At 44.0% G+C, this 20,763-nt stretch overlaps 1 protein-coding gene across 2 annotated transcripts in view; it reads right to left on the reverse strand.

Moving 5' to 3' along the window:
• DAAM2 (dishevelled associated activator of morphogenesis 2) overlaps positions 1 to 20,763 on the reverse strand; it is a 460,184-nt gene that overhangs the window by 185,806 nt on the left and 253,615 nt on the right. For both annotated transcript variants that reach the window (XM_033939628.1, XM_033939627.1), the window contains exons 7-8: positions 7,569 to 7,679; positions 441 to 544 (exon numbers count right to left, since the gene is read on the reverse strand). In XM_033939628.1, the coding sequence (XP_033795519.1) occupies positions 441 to 544; positions 7,569 to 7,679 (215 nt within the window). The remainder of the gene's footprint in view (positions 1 to 440; positions 545 to 7,568; positions 7,680 to 20,763) is intronic.

Here is a 20,763-nt window from a genome sequence, read left to right on the forward strand (position 1 = left end):
CCTCCCTCTCTCTACCCTTCCCCTCCACTCCATCCATGTGCACCATCTCCTCTCTCCCTCTACCCTTCCCCTCCTCTCCATCTATGCGCACCATCTCCTCCCTCTCTGTTCTTTCCCTCTTCTCCATCTATGCGCACCATCTCTTCCCTCTCTCTGTTCTTTCCTTCCTCTCCATCTATGTGCACCATCTCCTCCCTCTCTCTACCCTTCCCATCCACTCCATTCATGTGCACCATCTCCTCCCTCCATCTACCCTTCCCCTCCTCTCCATCTATGTACACCATCTCCTCCCTCTCTCTGTTCTTTCCCTCCTCTCCATCTATGCGCACCATCTCCTCCCTCCCTGCCCTACATACAGACAACTCTTTGGCACAGCGTCTCATCCACCTCCTAGAGGATTTCAGCTTTTCTCGTTCTCCTGTCAGCATTGTGTGTCTCACCTGTCCAACGTTGCATTTTCATGTCTTCTCAGTTTTTCGATCACCGGCTGAATCCCCAGCATCAAGAACTCATATCGGATATGCAATCGGAACTCCAAATTATCCTAGACAGAAAATCAGCATTCAGAAAGCTACACAGGCAACTGAGAGAACAGAGAATTTACCGGAAAGCTCTGAGTTGGCCCGCTGCACACAGCACCAAGAGGCATGCATTCAGGTCCAATTCGGACGCACCAAAAGAACACAATTTTCGTACATGAGGCAATTTTATCAAGCTTCTTCTGTGTGTAAAGAACTTCTATCAAATTAAGCATGTATATGTAGAAAGTACATGGGCATAACTGTTAACAGGGGCACAGTTTGGACAGAACAGAACAGAGGCAGGGCCGAGATGTCCAATAAAGGATAACTTTTTCAAAATGACAATGAAAAGATAATTTGGGGCCAGTGGTGATTTGATGCATAAATACTGGGTGGCAATGAGTTACTGAGCGGCTTATGGTGACATTTTTGGGGTTCGGGTACTATTTGTGATGGATTGAAAACTTAAAAAAAAAAAGAGCATACAGAGAATTATATTTGACAGCTCGTTAGAGCTAACTCTGTATAGATGACCTCAGTAGTTTGAATGAGTTAGAGACATTTCCTAAAGCTGACATGTTCCAATTAATAAATTCAAAAGAAAATACTTTTTTTCCTAACTTATGAAGTTTATCCATTTTATTTGGTCCAAGTGTTTCGTTCTTCCTGTCTTTCCAGGGTCTCCTGATCATTTAACATTTTTTCTCTCTCCATGTTCACTATTCATATTCTCTCTGCATGCTTATGTGTCTTTTCTAGCATCTCTCCTTTGTCTTCCTGGTCCTATCCTCTCTTCATTCTCTCTGTGTCCCTATCTTGCTCAGTCTAGCATCTCCCCCTCTGTGTCCCTATCCCTCTACCTGTGTCCAACATCTCACCCTTTTCCAGGACTGCCCATCTATGCTACTGTCCCTACGCTTAATCCATACTCAACACCTCTTCTCTGTGCCCTATCACTCCTCTTCCCCTTCCCTTCCTCCTTCAGCCCCCACCCTGGATCCAGAATCACTCATTCTCCCCCTGCTCCCTCATGCTCCAGCATATCTCCCTCTCTTCTTCTTTGGGTCCAGTGTCTCATTCTTTATTTTACCCAACCCCTCCAAATATGGTCTCTATTTTCCCTCCTGTCACCCTCTCCAGGTCCAACATTTCTACTCCTTTCTTTCCCTCATCCTTTCCTGTCTCTCTCTCTGCCCTCTAGCCCCCCTCCCTCTTTTCTAGCAGGAACAGTATATCTAAATCTCCTTCCCTGCTGCCCTCCCCCCAAGATTCATTATATCTCCATCTCCTTCCCTACCCCCTCAGGTCCAACATATCTCCATCTTTCTCCCTACCAGGTCCATCATGTCTTTATCTCCATCCACCCCCCTCCCCCCAAGTCCAGCATCTCTCCCTATACCCCTAAATGGGAACATCTTTCCTTCATTTCTCCCATTACCATTTATCTCAATTGCCAGCAGCAGCAATGATTAAGACAGACAAGTGTCAAGGCTTTCCCTAAATGGTGTTCTGCCCATATGGAAACAGGAAGTTGCATCAGAGAACACAGGACACTATAGAGAGAAGGTTCCAACACCAGCCAAAAGGTGGGGGAGGTGTACAGTTACAGACAGAGATGTTGGTCCGTTGAAAGTAAGAGAGAGATGCTGGAGCTCTTTAGGTGGGATACGGAGAGGGAAAGACACTGATGGGGGAGGAGACATACTGGGCCTGATAGGGGAAAGAGATATATCAAGGATGTAGTTTTGGTGGAGTGGAGATGGAATTGTGTACGGCAGGGGTGTCAAAGTCCCTCCTCGAGGTTTTCAGGATTTCCCCAACGAATATGCATGAGATCTATTAGTATACAATGAAAGTGGTGCATGCAAATAGATCTCATGCATATTCATTGGGGAGATCCTGAAAACCCGACTGGATTGCGGCCCTTGAGGAGGGACTTTGACACCCCTGGTGTAGGGTTACCATATGGCTCCAGAAAAAGGAGGACGGATTGAGACTTCCGGGTTTTACTTCCATTGCTTTCAACAGAATGTTTCAATTCATCCTCCTTTTTCTGGAGCCATATGTATGCTTGTTCTTTATTATTTATTCCTGGGGTCCTCTAATAAAATTATCCCCAAGATATGTTTTTGATACTGTTACGATACTCTTTTATCTTACTTTCAGCACATTTGGAAAGATGCTCTCAAGAAAGTAAATCTGAATGAGAAGGCAGTGGATATTGAGCTTTCACATTACCCATTTCCAGGAGGGAGATTTTATTCCAGTCCTGGATTTCTGCGATGCTTCTTCTGATGTATCATGGGACCTGAAGCATGGAATCAGGGATTAGAAATACGGCTCCAAAAAAAGGAGGACGGATTGAGGCATTCGGGTTTTACATTCATCAAAAGCAATGGAAGTAAAACCTGGATGTCTCAATCCGTCCTCTTTTTTCTGGAGCCATATGGTAACCCTATACCACACCACATTGGGATATAAGTGTAAACACCAGAGTTGCCAAAAAGTCTCTCTCCCAATACTTGTGTTTTATTTCTCTTTATTGTCCTGGAACTGGGTAACTTGGAAACTTTGTGGAAATCTGGAAGGCCTCACCAGGAAACAGGGTTCAAATATGCCCAAGACCAGGGCTGCCCAAGTCCGGTCCTCGAGATCTACTGGCAGGCCAGGTTTTCAGGATATCAACAATGAATATGCATGAGAGATTTGCCTGCCCTGCCTTCTTGGTATGCAAATCTCTCTCTCATGCATGCATTGTGGAATAACTGAAAACCTGGCCTGCCAGTAGATCTCAAGGACCGGACTTGGGCAGCCCTGCCCAAGACAGATACAGCAAAGAAAGGAGCAAGGTCTATAGCCCTACGGTGAACGAGGGAGCTATCCAGACTGATGAGCTAAACCGCCAGTTGCTACAGTCCAAAATGTCAAGTCACTTTGCTGTTGGTACAGACCAGGTTCAACTTTAATCTTGCAGAAAGCAATCATCGTAGCTCTTTCGCTGGGTGAAAGCTTGCTTTGCCCACAGAAACAGTCTTGATGACGTTTTGCCTCTCCTTGGATAAACACCATGCATATGTCTTGGATAAACACCATGCATATGTCAAACCCCTGTGAGATTTAGAAGCCATTCCCAGGGCCAAATTTGGCTGGGGGGTTCGTATCAGATGCAGGTTTACATGAAAACCTTTTTGTGAGCAGTAACCAAAGCTATAGGTACGCACAAAGTTGTCTCTAGATCAGGGGTGTCAAAGTCCCTCCTCGAGGGCCGCAATCCAGTCAGGTTTTCAGGGTTTCCCCAATGAATATGCATGAGATATATTAGCATACAATGAAAGCAGTGCATGCAAATAGATCTCATGTATATTCATTGGTGAAATCCTGTAAACCCGACTGGATTGCAGCCCTCGAGGAGGAACTTTGACACTCCTGCTCTAGATTATCACAGCAAAACCCTAAAGAATATTTGTAGGGATTGCTGAAATGTAGGCACAGTTTGACCACAGACGTCTTCATATATCATTTCAACGTTTCAAAAGCCTACTCAAGAGTCATTTATTTAAAGAAGCTTTAAACATTTGATTTAAATTTTATTGTATCTTCTTCAAATACATCCATCTAAATTACCGGTCCATTTTAAAGGTAATCCTATTTTATCTTCAATGAGATCAGTTTGGGGAAATTTAATTAAATTATGGAGATATAACCCATGTATAACAGATTTGCTACCTATTCAGGGTAATGGAGATATCTAGGATTTTTAGAATTTGGGGGCTTAAAGGTATTTATTATTTATCACAAGTATTGGATGAAACTGGGAAGATTAAGAGTTTTCCTGACCTTTCTTTTGTAGTGGGAGGGGGTCCTGGGCAGTGCTCCCTCTAAGCGGGCGGGTGTTGTGAGCAAAATTTTTTTCGCTGTGCGCTACAAATATCGGGCGCCAGCAAGTTATGAGCCAACTCGCCCGATTCTCCTCTCGCCGCCCTGCCCGCCGTGCGCTGTGACGTGAAACTTGTGCGCTGGATGTAAATATTTTGTGCGCCAGCGCACGCCAGCGCAGCTTAGAGGGAACACTCCTGGGTCATTATATGCGTATATGCAATTGGTAAATTATATTAATACATTGAAGAGATTGAATTTTTCTTGTGGAGTTCATGACAGAATTATTTCTTTTTTTAAATCAATGTGATGATGTGCCTATTTCAGTTTCTTTATTACACAAGTGGTGGCGGAATATATTACCTACCCATACATATGATAAAATTCTACAAAATTGGAATGAGGAGTTGGGAATTCAGATTTCTCCTCTTGATTTTACTCAATCTATTAATAGACTACCAAAGATTATAAAAGGGTATGTTTGGAGAGAAAGTACTTATAGAATTTTACATAGGGCTTATTTTTCCCAAATTCAAGCTTTTCATGCAAATTTAATAGATACCCCAATTTGTATTAAATGTAATAAAGATCCTGGCACATTATCTCATGCTTTTTGGTTGTGTCCTTTGATCAACTCATTTTGGTCTGCCATCCTATTATTTTTGGGTTCTTTATGGGGTAATTCGATAGTGGGTTGTCCTAGGGATATAATTTTTGGTAAAGCATCAGCTTGTGAGGTTTTTGGCCAACTAAAATGTCTTTTATTTCAGAAAGCCTGTATGATTGGGCATAAATGTATTATGCAATTTTGGTTGCAGAAAGAATCTCCAAGTTTTGGGCATTGGAGGAATCAATTTTATCATTTATTTTTATTTGAGAGTTGGGAGGTTCGAGGTTCGCCTAAAAAAAAACTTGTCTTTTTATGGGGGTTTGGGATCCTTATATTCAGAATCTTTCACCAAAAATACAAAGTTTGGTTATCAATGATTTATTATGAAAATTAGGTTTACTAATTACATTCCAGTTTTTTATTTTAATTCTTTATTTTTGTCAACTTTCATCCAGGGTGAGGGATTTCATTTAGGGGAAGATAGTGGGTAGGGATGGAATTAAGAGGGGTGTAGATAAAATTGAAGTAATTCATATGGAAATTACATTTGAAAGAATGATTTAAATTTGTATGAAATTTTTTTGTGATTCTTATTGTATTGAATGTATTTTTGTATTATCCTATTGTACTGATTATTTGATTCTTTCAATAAAAATTGTTATTCATACATTTTATTGTATTATATTATTGTATATTTACTAGATTTCTTCAATAAAATGTTATAAATTAAATTTTACAGTATCCTTGTTAACTCACTTAAGGAATTAAGCAGCAACGAGCCCTTTCCTTTTGGGTTTTTCCTTATTTGTCTTTCGTTCCTATCCAAATTGTATTTCTAACCCTATTTCCTTTTGTCTCCCGTCTGTCTATCTCATTTATTCCTTTTTAATATGCCAATTATTAGTTACATTACATTACATTACATTAGAGATTTCTATTCCGCCATTACCTTGCAGTTCAAGGCGGATTACAAAAGAATTATCCAAGATGTATTACAACAAGAAATTACAAAAAAAAGAAAAAAAAATTGGTCATTTTCAAAAAGAGTAAGAAATGGGTAAGGTTATTTGTTTGGGGTAGTTGGCTTTAGTGAGAGGTGGAGTTTGAGACTTGCGGTATTATTTCTTTTTTCAGAGTCTTTATTTATTTTCTAAAAGTCTTGTAGTCGAGGGATGCCGTCAGTAGATTGGCGATTTGGTTGTCTAGTTTGGCTGCTTGAGTGGCCAGGAGGCCATCATATAGTTTTTTCCGTTTGACCTCCTTAATTGGGGGGTATGAGAATGGGGTGTGAGTTTTCCTATGTCTGGTTGTGGTGTTGTGGATGAGGCGGTTGTTCAGGTAGTTTGGACTGTCTCCGTATAAAGATTGATTTTTCTTTGTAATTGCTTTCTTTTTGTAAGTATTAATGGTATTGTTAATGGCATTTTTATTATGCTCATGCTCTCTTCTATATACAGTGGTACCTTGGATTATGAGCATAATCCGTTCCAGGAGCATGCTCGTAATCCAAAATGCTCGTATATCAAAGCAAGTTTCCCCATAGGAAGTAAGGGAAACTTGCTTTGATATGTTTCCACCCCCCACCTTCCCCCCCCCCGAGGCCAGCAGTGCTGCTCCCCCCCACGAGAACCAGCATTGTTACCCCCGAAGGCCCCCCCCCACGATCCGGCACCCCCCTGCCGCCATCAGGCACCCCCCGCCGCGACCTGAGGTCCCCTCAATCCACCCGAACCCTCTTCTTACTTTTCTGTAGCCTCCGCAGCGGCACCGGCACCAGCATGTCCTGTGCATGGTGCCGGTGCCTGAAGATCTGGTTTCTGTGCTGGGCCTTGGGAGTTCACATTCGACGTGAACTCTCAGGCCTTGCACAGGAAGCAGATCTTCAGGCACCGGCACCACGCACAGGACATGCTGGTGCCGGTGCCGCTGCGGAGGCTACAGAAAAGTAAGAAGAGGGTTCGGGTGGGTTGGGGGGACCTCAGGTCGCGGCGGGGGGGGGGTGCTCGATGGCGGCAGGGAGGGTGTGCCGGATCGCGGGGGGGAGGGTGCCGGTTCGCAGGGGGGGCGCTCACAAATCGAAGCGCGCTCGGTTTCCGAGGCGCCGATTTTGCGAATGTTTTGCTCGTCTTGCAAAACACTTGCAAACCGGTGCACTCGGAAACCGAGGTACCACTGTATATTGTAAACTCGCTTAGAAATTAGATAAGCGATTAAATCAAATTTTAATAAAACCTTGAAACCTGTTACTTGTTATGAAGCAAATGCATGCCATTGTTTAGTCAAAAAAACAAGGTAAAAAGGGCCCCAGGGGAAACATAAAAATCAGAAAAACAGTCACAGAAAGTCAGCAAAATCCCACGTATTGCACAATTCTCATCCCTCCCCCCACCTAGTTTCTCAGCCTGACAGTAAGCAGACCTGTCAGACTCAAGGGCCGCTATCACCCAAGAGGCCAGGGAAAATCATCAGATTTATGTCCAGAACTATCAGCCGTTTCCTCTGTCAGCTGTGAATATAGATGGAGAGCAATTAGGGGCCAAAATTCCAGACCTGCAGCTCACCTCGCCCGCACCGGCATTCAGTATGGCATTGATGAAGGACATTATCGCTGTCTTCAGGTTCACCTCGTCTCGATATTGCCCCATGCTGCGGTCTAACTCATTTAGCAATGTCTGAAACAAAGAGAGAGAGAAAGAGAAGGTTAACCATATACGCCTGGACAAGCTGGAAGACTGGGCAAACAAATGGCAAATGCGCTTTAACGTGGAAAAATGCAAGGTCATGCATATAGGGAAAAAGAACCCGTTGTTCAACTACAAATTGGGGGGGGGGGGGGCATTGTTGGGAGACAGCAGACTTGAGAGAGACTTGGGTGTGCTGGTGGATGCATCACTGAAGCCATCTGCACAGTGCGCAGCAGCCTCGAAAAAAGCCAACAGGATGCTGGGCATCATAAAGAGGGGCATAACAACCAGGACACGGGAAGTCATCATGCCATTGTATCGAGCGATGGTGCGTCCACATCTGGAATACTGCGTTCAGTATTGGTCGCCGTACCTCAAGAAGGACATGGCGGTACTTGAGAGAGTCCAAAGGAGAGCAACGAAACTGGTAAGAGGGCTGGAACACTGCTCATACGCCGAGAGGCTGGATAGGCTGGGGCTCTTCTCTCTGGAGAAAAGGAGGCTCAGGGGAGATATGATAGAGACCTTCAAGATCATGAGGGGCATAGAGAGGGTGGATAGGGACAGATTCTTCAGGCTGAAGGGGACAGCAAATACGAGGGGGCATTCTGAGAAACTGAAGGGAGACAGGTTCAAAACAAATGCAAGGAAGTTCTTTTTCACCCAAAGGGTCGTGGACACTTGGAATGCGCTACCGGAGGAAGTGATCAGGCAGAGTACGGTACAGGGATTCAAACAGGGATTGGACGGATTCCTGAGGGATAAAGGGATCGTGGGATACTGAGAGAGGTATCCAGGTAAAAAGTATAGAATCCCAACCAGGTCGTGCATGTGCAAGACCGGAGGGTTAGGACTTCGATGGGAAGATAGGACTTAAATGGGAAACCAAGGTGGCAAGGGGGCCCCTTCTGGTGATTCAGACAGGTTGTGACCTGTTTGGGCCGCCGCGGGAGCGGACTGCTGGGCAGGATGGACCTATGGTCTGACCCGGCGGAGGCACTGCTTATGTTCTTATGTTCTTATGAAGCACTGGAAAGGCGCCATGAGGGATTCCCTGCCACAATAAACATTTCCCTTTCGGTCCTGATTGTTCCAATATATTTTAATTGGCCTAACTGGGCAAATCTCTAGCAGCAAAGTCCAGGCCAGGGGCTGCTGGATTAGTATGTCTGCTTAGTAACTAGATTCTTCATAGGTTCATGACATTTAAGATTTTCAAGACACGTAGGTCCTTTACAAAATGATCTTGAAATCTTGTGTGTTACAAAATATGGGGGTTGTCTCTATATGTTGGTTCAAGAAAAGGAATGATAAGCCTGTAAAGAACCCAGATTTCTCCATTATTACAAAGGTCTGCTCCGTCCAGGTGTAAGAATAATAGATGTCCTGGAGGTAGAAATTAGTGACAGCAGAAGAAGCTGAAGGACATACAGCCACCAGAGGTCACTCTTCCCTTGCCAAGGCTCAGATACTCTTGGACAAAAGTCACAGTCTGCAAAATGCTCTTTGAAACTGTTGTACAAATTCCACAGGCAATTAAATCTGATGACATCATCCTGTTCACCCCTTTCATCTGGAGAAGTGGACTATTGTATCTATTCATGGGATGGTGGGGTTTCATGAGCAGCCATGCTATCCCATGCCATGCCTAAAGTCTGCAAGACTACCGGAAGCCAAAGTGAATCGGTAGGAGGTCTAGTTCAGACCCAGGGTCTATGCTCTTGGAAATTTAAGTGTTTTGGTTTACCATTTTATGTGGCAGAACCCTGAAACGCTCCTCTACCTTGTGAATGAAGAAATTTCTGGAGAACTTGTTCTGATTTTTGCTGCTGTATAGCAGAGTAATGCGGGTAAGGGGTTCTCACATGTATTTTGAACTATTAAAAAAATTCTGTTTATTTTGGAGAAGAGGTAGGGGAGGAGAGCATTAGGACCGTGTGCTCTTCTCTCGAATCTAGGCCTGGAACTACAGAAGGAAATCTCCCAAGCTGGTTGGACCTAAGAGAAGCAAGGGAATTTCTGAGGAATGGACTGTAAGGGATTGGAAGGAACGCGAGAGACCAACTGTTAAAGAGGTTTTCACATAAGAAGTCTTGGGCGGATCTTGGGTATTTGTGAAGGTTTCAAGCTAATTCTGTCACTGCAAGTGGAGCCATGATCCTGATACTATTGTGCCCAGCAGAGCATCAGCAACTGGAGAGAGCATGAGGTGGGGCTTTGGCCCCTCCAACCAAAACGATATTCTGTTGACCCTGGTTTCTGTACCTGAGGAATTTGTAGGATCCAGAAGGCTCATTCCAATTAAGCGTCTTGGAATTTTCAACGTACAGCTCCAACAGGATCATCCAAAGGGTATCTGGTATCCTAAGTGAACCTTCAGCCATATGGCCCCAAAGTTCAGCATCTCCCCTTCCCTACACCCCTCTGCCCAATAGTCCAGGAACTTCCTTCCCTTACATAGTAACATGAAAGGTATCTGCATGGTCCATCCAGTCTGCCAAAAAATCACATTCATTATTGAACCAACAATCCAATAGGATTATTACGACATTTTACTCGCTAAGTCAGTGTATCGCAAACTGTGTGTTGCCAGGGATTCAAGAACACATGACATGTGCGAGTCTGTTACTGCCGGCGCCTCTCCTCCTCTCTGCCCCCACATGAACTTCGTTTCGTCTTCCCTAAGCTCAGGGCTGTGTCTAGAAGGCAGAAATAGTTGCCCTGCATTCTTTAAGTATAAAAGAATGTGTTTAATACAGCCTCAATTAGCTGATAAGTTATATCGTATGAGTCTATTATATTATTGTCACTGTTTTCAGGCCTAGTTTCCAGGTGCTTTTTACCTGGCTCGCCTACAGCCACCGCAAATAGCTCTCTAACCCAGTGCTCCCCCAATTTTATGGGGCTAAGACCCCATTTTAACAATAAGTATGAACGCATGACCCCATCTCTACCTTGCTTTCCGTGCTGCTGCTAAAGGCCCATATGTAGGATCCTATAGTCTCCTACAAGTAGGCCATGCAGAGCATCCCTGAGTAGGCCGATATGGCGCTTTTTTTGTGTGCTGCCATGATCACAACCCCTAACGCAGCTTTGCAAACCCATTTGGAGGTCACGAATCACAGCCTGGGAAGTGCTGCTTTAACCAAAAAACTCAAATACCCTTAGTGCAATTCTCAAAAAAAGAGATTTCACTTTTTCCTCCTTTACAATAGCATCATTTTAAACCTCTTCCTAAAGCTCAACAACGCACTGTGGACTTAAAACTCAAAAAGAATAAAACTTTTTGAACTAAAAAAAAAGAAATCTTGTAAAGGGGGAGACTCGTGCCACCTGCTAATTTTATAAGTGTTCAGGCTACTCTTAGAGTTACCTCATCGGCATAAAAACCCCCTCCTCCAAGTATTCCTACCTTCAGTAATAAATATTTTTTCAATAATAAATACTTTTCAAATATTCAATAAATTTCTATCCACATGCGCTGGGAGTCCTACTCTAAACTCCTAAAGAACAGCTGTGTCGGGAGCGACCATAAAATCGCTTCCCGCTAATGTAATTGGACTGCGTCCGGATTGTGTTCCAGTATATAATGTTACTAATACTGTTAGCATAAACCCTTATCTTTCCCGGCGCTGGGCTGGATCAGGCCCACGTGTCTTTCATACGCACGGCTGTTTTTAACCCCTGCCCTAAACCATTGACTCCTGTCCATGACCCCATAACTCCTGCACCTTGCTCACTGATGCCTATTCTCAACTCCTCAGCCCTTCCCATCTCTTTCCGGAACCCTGTGCACGACTTGTTAACTCATGCTCTTGACCTAACGATAGCATTTAAAGACCAAAATGGTTCATCTCGTCTGCTCAGTTGAGACATTTGCATGATAACCATGCCCGGGGCTCTTTGATCCCTGAGAGGTCTTCTTCAGAGGTTCCTCAGCAGCTTCAGGTATTACCGACTGGGCTGATAACTGGTCCAGTTCAACACAAAGAGGCATGTTCAGACTTGGCTTTTAGGAAGATTTCTCCTGCTGCCTGTCGATTTTTTGTTGTGGTTGTAGATGATACACAGTTCAAAAAGGAATCCATCTCACCCAGACCTTTTTTTTGTTCCATTGCATGTATGGAAACACGGTTCAAAGCTCCCTTGGAAGAGCACAAGCCCGTGTCTCCAGCGCAGTAAATCTGTACTTGGCATGATATGCCCTGAGTGACCAGTTTCTCTCACACTCACCCCCTCTTTAACTAAGGTGCGCTATGCTTTTTAATGCACGATAAATGCATGTTATCCTATGGACGCGTTAGCGCACGCGTTAAAATAGTGCATCTTTGTACAAGAGGGCCTCAATGTGCATCTTTTATTGTCTCAGCGCTGCGGTTTTGCGTCTGGCACGCGAACTTCAGCATTTGGGTTCTCAAAGCCCCTCATCTCTTTCCGCATTTCTAAAAGACTGGTTTTCATAACATCTTGGATCCCTGAAGAAGGCATGTTTAGCTGAAACACAGCCCTGGTTAGGTCCATTCACGATAAATGCGGACAGTATCTATATTGCGTTTTTATTGATTTTTTAAAATCTGAATAAACTACAACCGAAGGTCCGAGGTCACTGAGTTTCCACAGTTTTGTTTGTTTGGAATTGTGCCTTGACTCTGTACCTCTTCTGTATATTTTTCAGGAGTCACTTTTGCCCTCCACAAAACACCCGACCCGATATTCAAAACCACTTCTCTAGACAGAGGCAGCCACTATTTGGATCAGTAACTTATCCAGTCCCTATCGTCAAATGTTCAGTGACACCATCATTTTTTATACTTTCCCCCACTATCTGGGTGGTGGATGCTGCCATCCGGATCGGTACCTTATCCAGGCTCTATTTATGAATTTTCGGTGGCACTCTATAATTTTTATTGAGCTCCTCGCTCTATCCAAATAGGGCAAATGCTCAAAGCCTAGTCCAGCCCGGCACCGGAAGAAGGAGGATCTCTCTCGCACCACCCAGCCCAGCCCAGCCCAACCCAACGAGGGAGGATCTTCGGGCACTGGCACTGGTACATCCTGTGCATTGGTGCTGGTGCCGGTGCCCAATCGGGTAAGAGTTGTCTTTGCGGTGCTGGGGGGGGATGTAGGATCGCGGTGGAGGGGGGGTGACGCGAGCGGAGGGGAGGATGCCGGTTCGCAGGGAGAATGCCGGAGCCCAGCCCAGCCCAATGAGGGAGGATCTTCGGGCACTGGCACTGGCACATCCTGTGCATTGGTGCTGGTGCCGGTGCCCAATCGGGTAAGAGTTGTCTTTGCGGTGCTGGGGGGGATGTAGGATCGCGGTGGAGGGGGGGTGACGCGAGCGGAGAGGAGGATGCCGGTTCGCAGGGAGAATGCTGGAGCCCAGCCCAGCCCAACGAGGGAGGATCTTCGGGCACTGGCACTGGCACATCCTGTGCATTGGTGCTGGTGCCGGTGCCCAGTCGGGTAAGAGTTGTCTTTGCGGTGCTGGGGGGGATGTAGGATCGCGGTGGAGGGGGGGTGACGCGAGCGGAGGGGAGGATGCCGGTTCGCAGGGAGAATGCCGGAGCCCAGCCCAGCCCAATGAGGGAGGATCTTCGGGCACTGGCACTGGCACATCCTGTGCATTGGTGCTGGTGCCGGTGCCCAATCGGGTAAGAGTTGTCTTTGCGGTGCTGGGGGGGATGTAGGATCGCGGTGGAGGGGGGGGTGACGCGAGCGGAGAGGAGGATGCCGGTTCGCAGGGAGAATGCTGGAGCCCAGCCCAGCCCAACGAGGGAGGATCTTCGGGCACTGGCACTGGCACATCCTGTGCATTGGTGCTGGTGCCGGTGCCCAGTCGGGTAAGAGTTGTCTTTGCGGTGCTGGGGGGGATGTAGGATCGCGGTGGAGGGGGGGGTGACGCGAGCGGAGGGGAGGATGCCGGTTCGCAGGGAGAATGCCGGAGCCCAGCCCAGCCCAATGAGGGAGGATCTTCGGGCACTGGCACTGGCACATCCTGTGCATTGGTGCTGGTGCCGGTGCCCAATCGGGTAAGAGTTGTCTTTGCGGTGCTGGGGGGGATGTAGGATCGCGGTGGAGGGGGGGTGACGCGAGCGGAGAGGAGGATGCCGGTTCGCAGGGAGAATGCCGGAGCCCAGCCCAGCCCAACGAGGGAGGATCTTCGGGCACTGGCACTGGCACATCCTGTGCATTGGTGCCGGTGCCAGTGCCCAATCGGGTAAGAGTTGTCTTTGCGGTGCTGGGGGGGGATGTAGGATCGCGGGGGAGGGGGGGTGACGCGAGTGGGGGGAGGATGCCGGTTCGCAGGGGGAATGCCAGATCAGAACGAAAAAAAAATTTGTACAACGCGCGCACACGTATAACGCGCATGGTTATGCACAGTTTGTAAAATCGTGTATAATGCGCACGTTATATGCATGAAAATACGGTATACCTAATTCTACTATAGATAGTTGACAATATCCAGCTGTTATTCAGATATCCAGAACCGATAATCGCTACTATTCGAATATTTGGCACCAATTATACGGGGTCAATTCAAATGCCACAGCTGGTGCTTAAAACAAACGCTGACTGTGGCATTTGAACATCACCCCGTTCGTATCTTCTTGCATCTCTCGGGGGAGGGGGGGTATTTTTTGACCCGTGCCGTAGCAGGTGCACCGAACAGCACCAGTGTTTAAGAGTCAGAAAAGCAGAAAATGACAGCCTCGTCTGTTTTTAATTCCCTCTGACAGCATTCGCGGCTTCTCAAAGACAAAAGCTAAATGAAAAGCATCGACACTGGATGAATTTTGCGGAGAATTAAAAGGAAAGTTTTGTCTTTTAAATCATAAGCCCCAAGAATCTTATTTTTTTTTTTTTTTTTTTGTACTCTAGATGCATAAAATATGTCTCCAGAACATGAAAAGTCTTTGATCTGCGTTCAGACATTTTCCTTTTCTCAATTTGGATGAATGTGGGGTAGAAGACGCTTTTTGTTGTCTGAGAACGGCCCGTATGTGGTTTGTGTAGGGTCGCGCCAGAGACGTCTCCCACTGTCCACCGAGCTTCAAAGACAGAAGTGGCTGTGCTAACTGACTGCCCCTCCCCACTCTATGGCAGAACAAAGCCTGGGGGAAGAATGTCACACAAGTTCCAGACAGAAGAATACTGTTAAAAATAAAGATGAAATATACATTAACACACTAATAGATTTCAACTTATGTTCAGCATATGTTCTGGACCATGTAGCTGGGCTTAAAAAGGGTTCGAACAAGTTCCCGGAGGAAAAAAAAATCCATAAACCATTAAGGTACACCTAGGAAAAGCTACTGCTTATCCTTACGGGTAAACACCATTGAATTTTACTGGTTTTGGGGATTCTGCCAGGTACTTGTCACCTGGATTGGCCCCAAGCTATTGGACTTAGAGACCTTTGGTTTGACCCAATATGGCAGCACTTATAGAGCAAATAACTCAGAGACTGTCACCCAAAGTGGCTCTAAAGAATATTCTACCAAAAATGTAAAGAAACACACCACTTATAGAGATGCTACAACCACCTAAGCTTTTTTACTTATTTTTTACTTTTTAAGAAAAATTATTATACTGTATTCACTCAGGAAAAAGCTTCAGAGTGGGAGCCCACGCTCAGTCTTATCATAGACTTATCTTTCAGCGTGGTTTTTTCGCTCCATGGTTCCAGTCATTGGCTAAAAAACCTGAGACTCAATTTTTAATAATAAATAGTTAAAAACGTTTTTATCATAAATATCTTTACAAATTTTTAAATCTTTGAAATAACGACTTTTTTTATATATACCTGTGGATGCAACACTTCCTTAGTTTGAAAAAACTAGCAACCAAGCACTTATCTCAGCGTTCGTTTTATGTGCTGTCATGCTGTCAAATAAGTGCCCTAACTGAGTCTAGCCTTACCTGCACACGTTCTGGTTCAGCAGGAACTTGTCTAACTTTGTCCAGAATCCCTGGAGGGTGTTTTCCCCTATAACAGCCTCCAGAAGAGCGTTCCAGTTTTCTACCACTCTCTGGGTGAAGAATAACTTCCTTACGTTTGTACGGAATCTATCCCCTTTCAGCTTTAGAGAGTGCCCTCTCGTTCTCTCTACCTCTCTTGAGTGGGGCTTCTCTCTCTCTCAATGCTGGAACCAACTACCACTTACACTACAATCTTATGACCACAATCTCAGGTTCAGAAAACTTTTAAAAGCATTTCTGCACCAAGACAGGGAGCCAACCCTGAAGTAACTGAAATAGTAATTGTAAAAGCCCATTTCTAAACTGCCCAGTGCAGTATCTCTCAAACTTTTTTTTAAAGCTCTGGCACGCTAAACGGAGCAAATGTTTTTCACGGCATATTATAAATGAAATTATAACATTGCAAAACCAACAAAAAATTTAAATTTGAGAGTTAATTATTTAAAGTTCTTTAAGCTACGTATGGGTAATTGTAACAACGGTGAAACTAAAGTAGACAGAATAGAATTGGTAATCAATGCGAAGGATGTGCTTCTTTTTGAGTGCAAATTAACTCAAAACACGACTCGATAATCAACAAACAAATACGCCTTTCATCATCCACTATCTGCAGTCGTTTTATTTATGTTTAAATCTGTTTATTATTTTCAAAAAATATACATGGAACAGCCATCCAAATACAATCAGGAATCCCCAACAAAACCCCTCCCACCCAACCCACCCACCCCATCCCATGGGAACAGTACTCAAAAGGCCAACAGATCAGTTCAATAATCTGCTGCGCACCGTCGGTGTCAAAGTTGAACAGAAAGGTAACCAACAGCGAAGATGCAGGGCACCACGTCTAGAGTCCACATTGGCAATGTCTAAGCGTTCACATCCCGCTAAGTGGATCATCTTAGTTCGCCAATGCGAAAATTTATTTATTTTTTTAATTTTATTTTTGTCAGAGCTGAAAATCCAAGTTCACCAAGAAGATCCAAACAGTAACAAAGCTTTGAATGCTTTTTTTGCTCAAGTTAGGGTAACTACTGCCTATAAAATAAACCTCTACCACAGTTTAGTAAAATAAGGCCTTAATTATTTATAAGGTTGTTAATATTAGCATTAAAAATAAATTGTATTTAAAAGAAAAGAAGAGTTTTATATTTAAACAGGAAGTGGATGCTGGCAATGACCTCTGACCTCAGCAGGAGCATTTAATCAGCTGCTGTTTGGAAAGTTCCATTTCTTTTCACTTTCTGTAAGCAGGAAATGCTGCCAGTGTGAATGGAGATAATTTGATTTGTGAGTACAATTTTGCTTGATTACCACAAGGCTCTGAGTTGTGCCTGGTATTTCTTTGTTGTTGGGGTTTTTTTTAACAAGTAATAACTTAGCTTTATATATTTTTATTTTTAGGCTGTGTGGTTTGAAAGTGCTAACTAGCAGAGTTTGTGCTAACATATTCCCTGCAGATAGGTGATAAATGCATTCATTATAATATGTCATACGCCTTTTTAATGAATTGTGGTTGCATAATGTCACAAACTCTCACTTTTCCTATTTTTATATTCACATAATGTATGTTATTAGTTTTATTATTAAAGAAACAGCTTGTCATGCACTCAGTATCCATAAATGACTCGAGCACGTTTCTAGTGATCTTGACCATCTTCTACAAGGGTAAATCAGAAAGTAAAGGCAAAATACATTTAACGGTGTTAATAGAAGTAACTATGAGCAACTGAGCATATCTCACTTTTCTACATAGTCCCCATGCAAGTTGGTGCATTTGTTGCATCGTTCAACTAGCTTCTGCATTCCTGCAGAGAAGTTTTTCAGCTGCTCCCGAATCCAGGTGAGCACCGCTTCCTTTACTTCATCATGCTTCGTCTTTTGCTCTCTAGGTCGCAGTGATGCACCCGTGTCTCGTCACCGTAGACAGTCCTCTCCAGAATACTCGGATCTTCTTCATACCGTCTCGGGAACTGGGTCGGAACCTCCACACGCTGTGGCTTGTGCAGATCAGTAAGCTGTTTGGGAACCCATCGTGCGCAGACTTTCCTGCATCCCAAGTCATCGTGCTTTATGGCCAACGCAGATCCATAGCAGATATTCAGATTTGCAGCCAAATGAGACACCATTATTCGTCAGTCTTTTCTAATCTGCCCCGCCAATGTGCTCTTGTGTGGGCGATAATGATGGGTGACCAGAACGACGTTCGTCAGTTCTCTTTGTTCTGCCTGCTTTAACACCCAGAGACCCAGTGTTGTAATATTACAACATCACATTTAAGGCTACAAAATAAACCCTCCCCCATTTTTTTTCTTTTTAAAACTTCATGTACATTACTAATAGAACCTATTGTTCAGTTCTGCAACACCATTGGATGGTTGAATGTGTAAATAGGTCTGTTTATCTGGCCATGAAGTCATACAACCCTGTTGCCTGCTTTGGAGTATATCATCTTGTTGTTTTGGACGGGATACATCAGGACTAAAGTAAGTAAAAAGCTTGAAATATTTTTTTATGTGATCATTAATATGTGTAGATCATGCAGATTTTATGACATCATTGAATATACTGATTTTAAGAGATTTAGAGCTGGTTATTTCTATGTTGTAATTTTACAACAGTGGGTCAAAGTGATAGCAAGGTTTTGTCTGCACTCCCCTGAGACCCAGTGTTGTAATATTACAACATCACATTTAAGGCTACAAAATAAACCCTCCCCCATTTTTTTTTCTTTTTAAAACTTCATGTACATTACTAATAGAACCTATTGTTCAGTTCTGCAACACCATTGGATGGTTGAATGTGTAAATAGGTCTGTTTATCTGGCCATGAAGTCATACAACCCTGTTGCCTGCTTTGGAGTAATGATGTCCATTCCCTCTGCACACCACTGGAGTACTTTCAGAAGTTTGTGACAGAAGATATGATCAACGCTCTGGCAGATAACACAAATCAGTACAGTTTTCAGAAGAAAGGATCATCTATAAACACAAACACAAAGGAAATAGAGCAAATGATTGGCATGTATCTGAAGATGGGTCTTGTCCAAATGCCTGGAGTCCGTATGTACTGGGAAGCAGACACAAGATACAGTCCTGTCGCTGATGTAATGTCACGAAACAGATTCCAGTCTCTGTTGACATCATTACATTTTGTGAACAATCTAACCGTGTCTGAGATGGAACAAAAAAGTGACAAACTCTGGAAACTCAGACCATGGCTTGATGCTTTCAGAGAGAAATGCCTAAAAGTGGTCCCTGAAGAACATAACTCTGTTGATGAAATGATGATCCCTTTCAGGGGGAAATTCAGCAGCATCAAACAGTACATGCGTGGCAAGCCAAACCCATGGGGGTTCAAGCTGTGGGCAAGGACTGGAATCTCTGGTATACTTTGTGATTTTGATGTGTACCAAGGCAGTGTGAATGGAATACGGGCAAGATCTGAACTTGGACTATCAGGGGATGTTGTGATGAAACTTGCTTCCACACTTCCACATAGTCACAACTACAAGATCTATGCAGACAACTTTTTCACCAGCATCCCATTGATAGTTAGGCTGCTGGATTGTGGAATTCATTACACAGGAACAGCCAGACAAGTGCGCCTTCCAAACTGTAATCTTGAGGATGAGAAAAGCTTGAAGAAAAAGGGAAGAGGAAGCTTTGATGTCAGAGTGGAGTCAAATCACAACATTTGTGCTGTGAAATGGTTTGACAACAGACAGGTTACACTTGTGTCTTCCTTTGCTGGCCCACAACCAGTGGAGAAGATTCAACGCTGGGACAAAACTGCCAAAAGATTTGTTGAAGTTGAGAGGCCTTATATCGTGGCTGCCTATAACAAATTCATGGGCGGAGTGGATTTGTTAGACTCATTTGCAGCAAAATACAAGTTTCCACTGAAGTCCTACCGCTGGTACCTTTACATCTTCTGGCACACCATTAACCTAGCTGTGATCAATGCTTGGCTCCTGTACAAAAGGGACTGCAAAGCTTTGGATATCCCAAAGAAACAGATGCTAAACAGGAGAATGTTTCAGGCCCAGTTGGCATCTTCTCTTATCCTGATCGGAACGGCTGGGTCAGTGTCAAAGCGAGGGCGACCATCTGCAAGCCCAGTTTCATCAAGAGGGGGCACCTTGACTTCCCAAAAGAGGCAGTTTACAGATGATGGAGGTTCTTCAGCTGCCATGACAGCCAAAAAGTCAAATGCACACCCTCCAAAGGAAGTTTGCAAGGACATGATTGGACATTTTCCCATCAAAGCCGATAGAGGACGGTGCCGACACTGTGCAAAAGGCTATACCAACACACTTTGCAGGAAGTGCAATGTTCGCCTGTGCTTTTCAGAGCAAAATAACTGTTTTTGGAACTACCATAACTGAATAAATGAACAAATAAAACATGCACATATAGGGCTCGATTCACAAAACCGTGCTATGAAGATAGCACAAGTGCTATTTCATAGCGTGGCCGTTTTTACCCGTATTTGCGCTAACATGAAATTTTTTGTGCAAAAACACGAAATTTCTTGATTACCGCTGATAGAAGTCAATGGGCGCTTCACAGGGAAAAATTTGCGTTTTTATATGATACTCATTTTTTGTATTAAATTGATAATAAAAATTACTTTTTTCTTTATTATACTATTGTTGTTGTGTATATACATAAACTTAGGTGGGTCTTTATAAGCTGTAAAGTACAAATAAACTTTTAATTATTCCTTACATGTGTTCAGAGAGAGAGTGACACTATTGAAATTCTGCTACCTTACAGGCCCAGCGTTGCAATTTTACAACATCCTCCCCAAAAGTTACTAAAATGTCAAAATAAAAAAAAAAAACACTGATTAGGGATCACAAGCCTCCTATAACAACATGTGAACGTTCGAAAACATTTTTTTACGTTTTTTTCTATATTTGGGTCTCTGGGGGTTAAACCTTTCTACCTACTCATAAACCTTTCGTTGATTCATGGTGTTATGACCATACTGAGCCAATATCTAACGCAGTGTCTCTCAAACTGTGCGCCTCGAAGAGATTCCGGCTGTGCCACGAGAGATTCCAGAATTTTACTTTATTTTTTAAAAA

Source organism: Geotrypetes seraphini, chromosome 3 (assembly GCF_902459505.1).
Source record: "Geotrypetes seraphini chromosome 3, aGeoSer1.1, whole genome shotgun sequence".
Taxonomy (NCBI): Eukaryota; Metazoa; Chordata; class Amphibia; order Gymnophiona; family Dermophiidae; genus Geotrypetes; species Geotrypetes seraphini.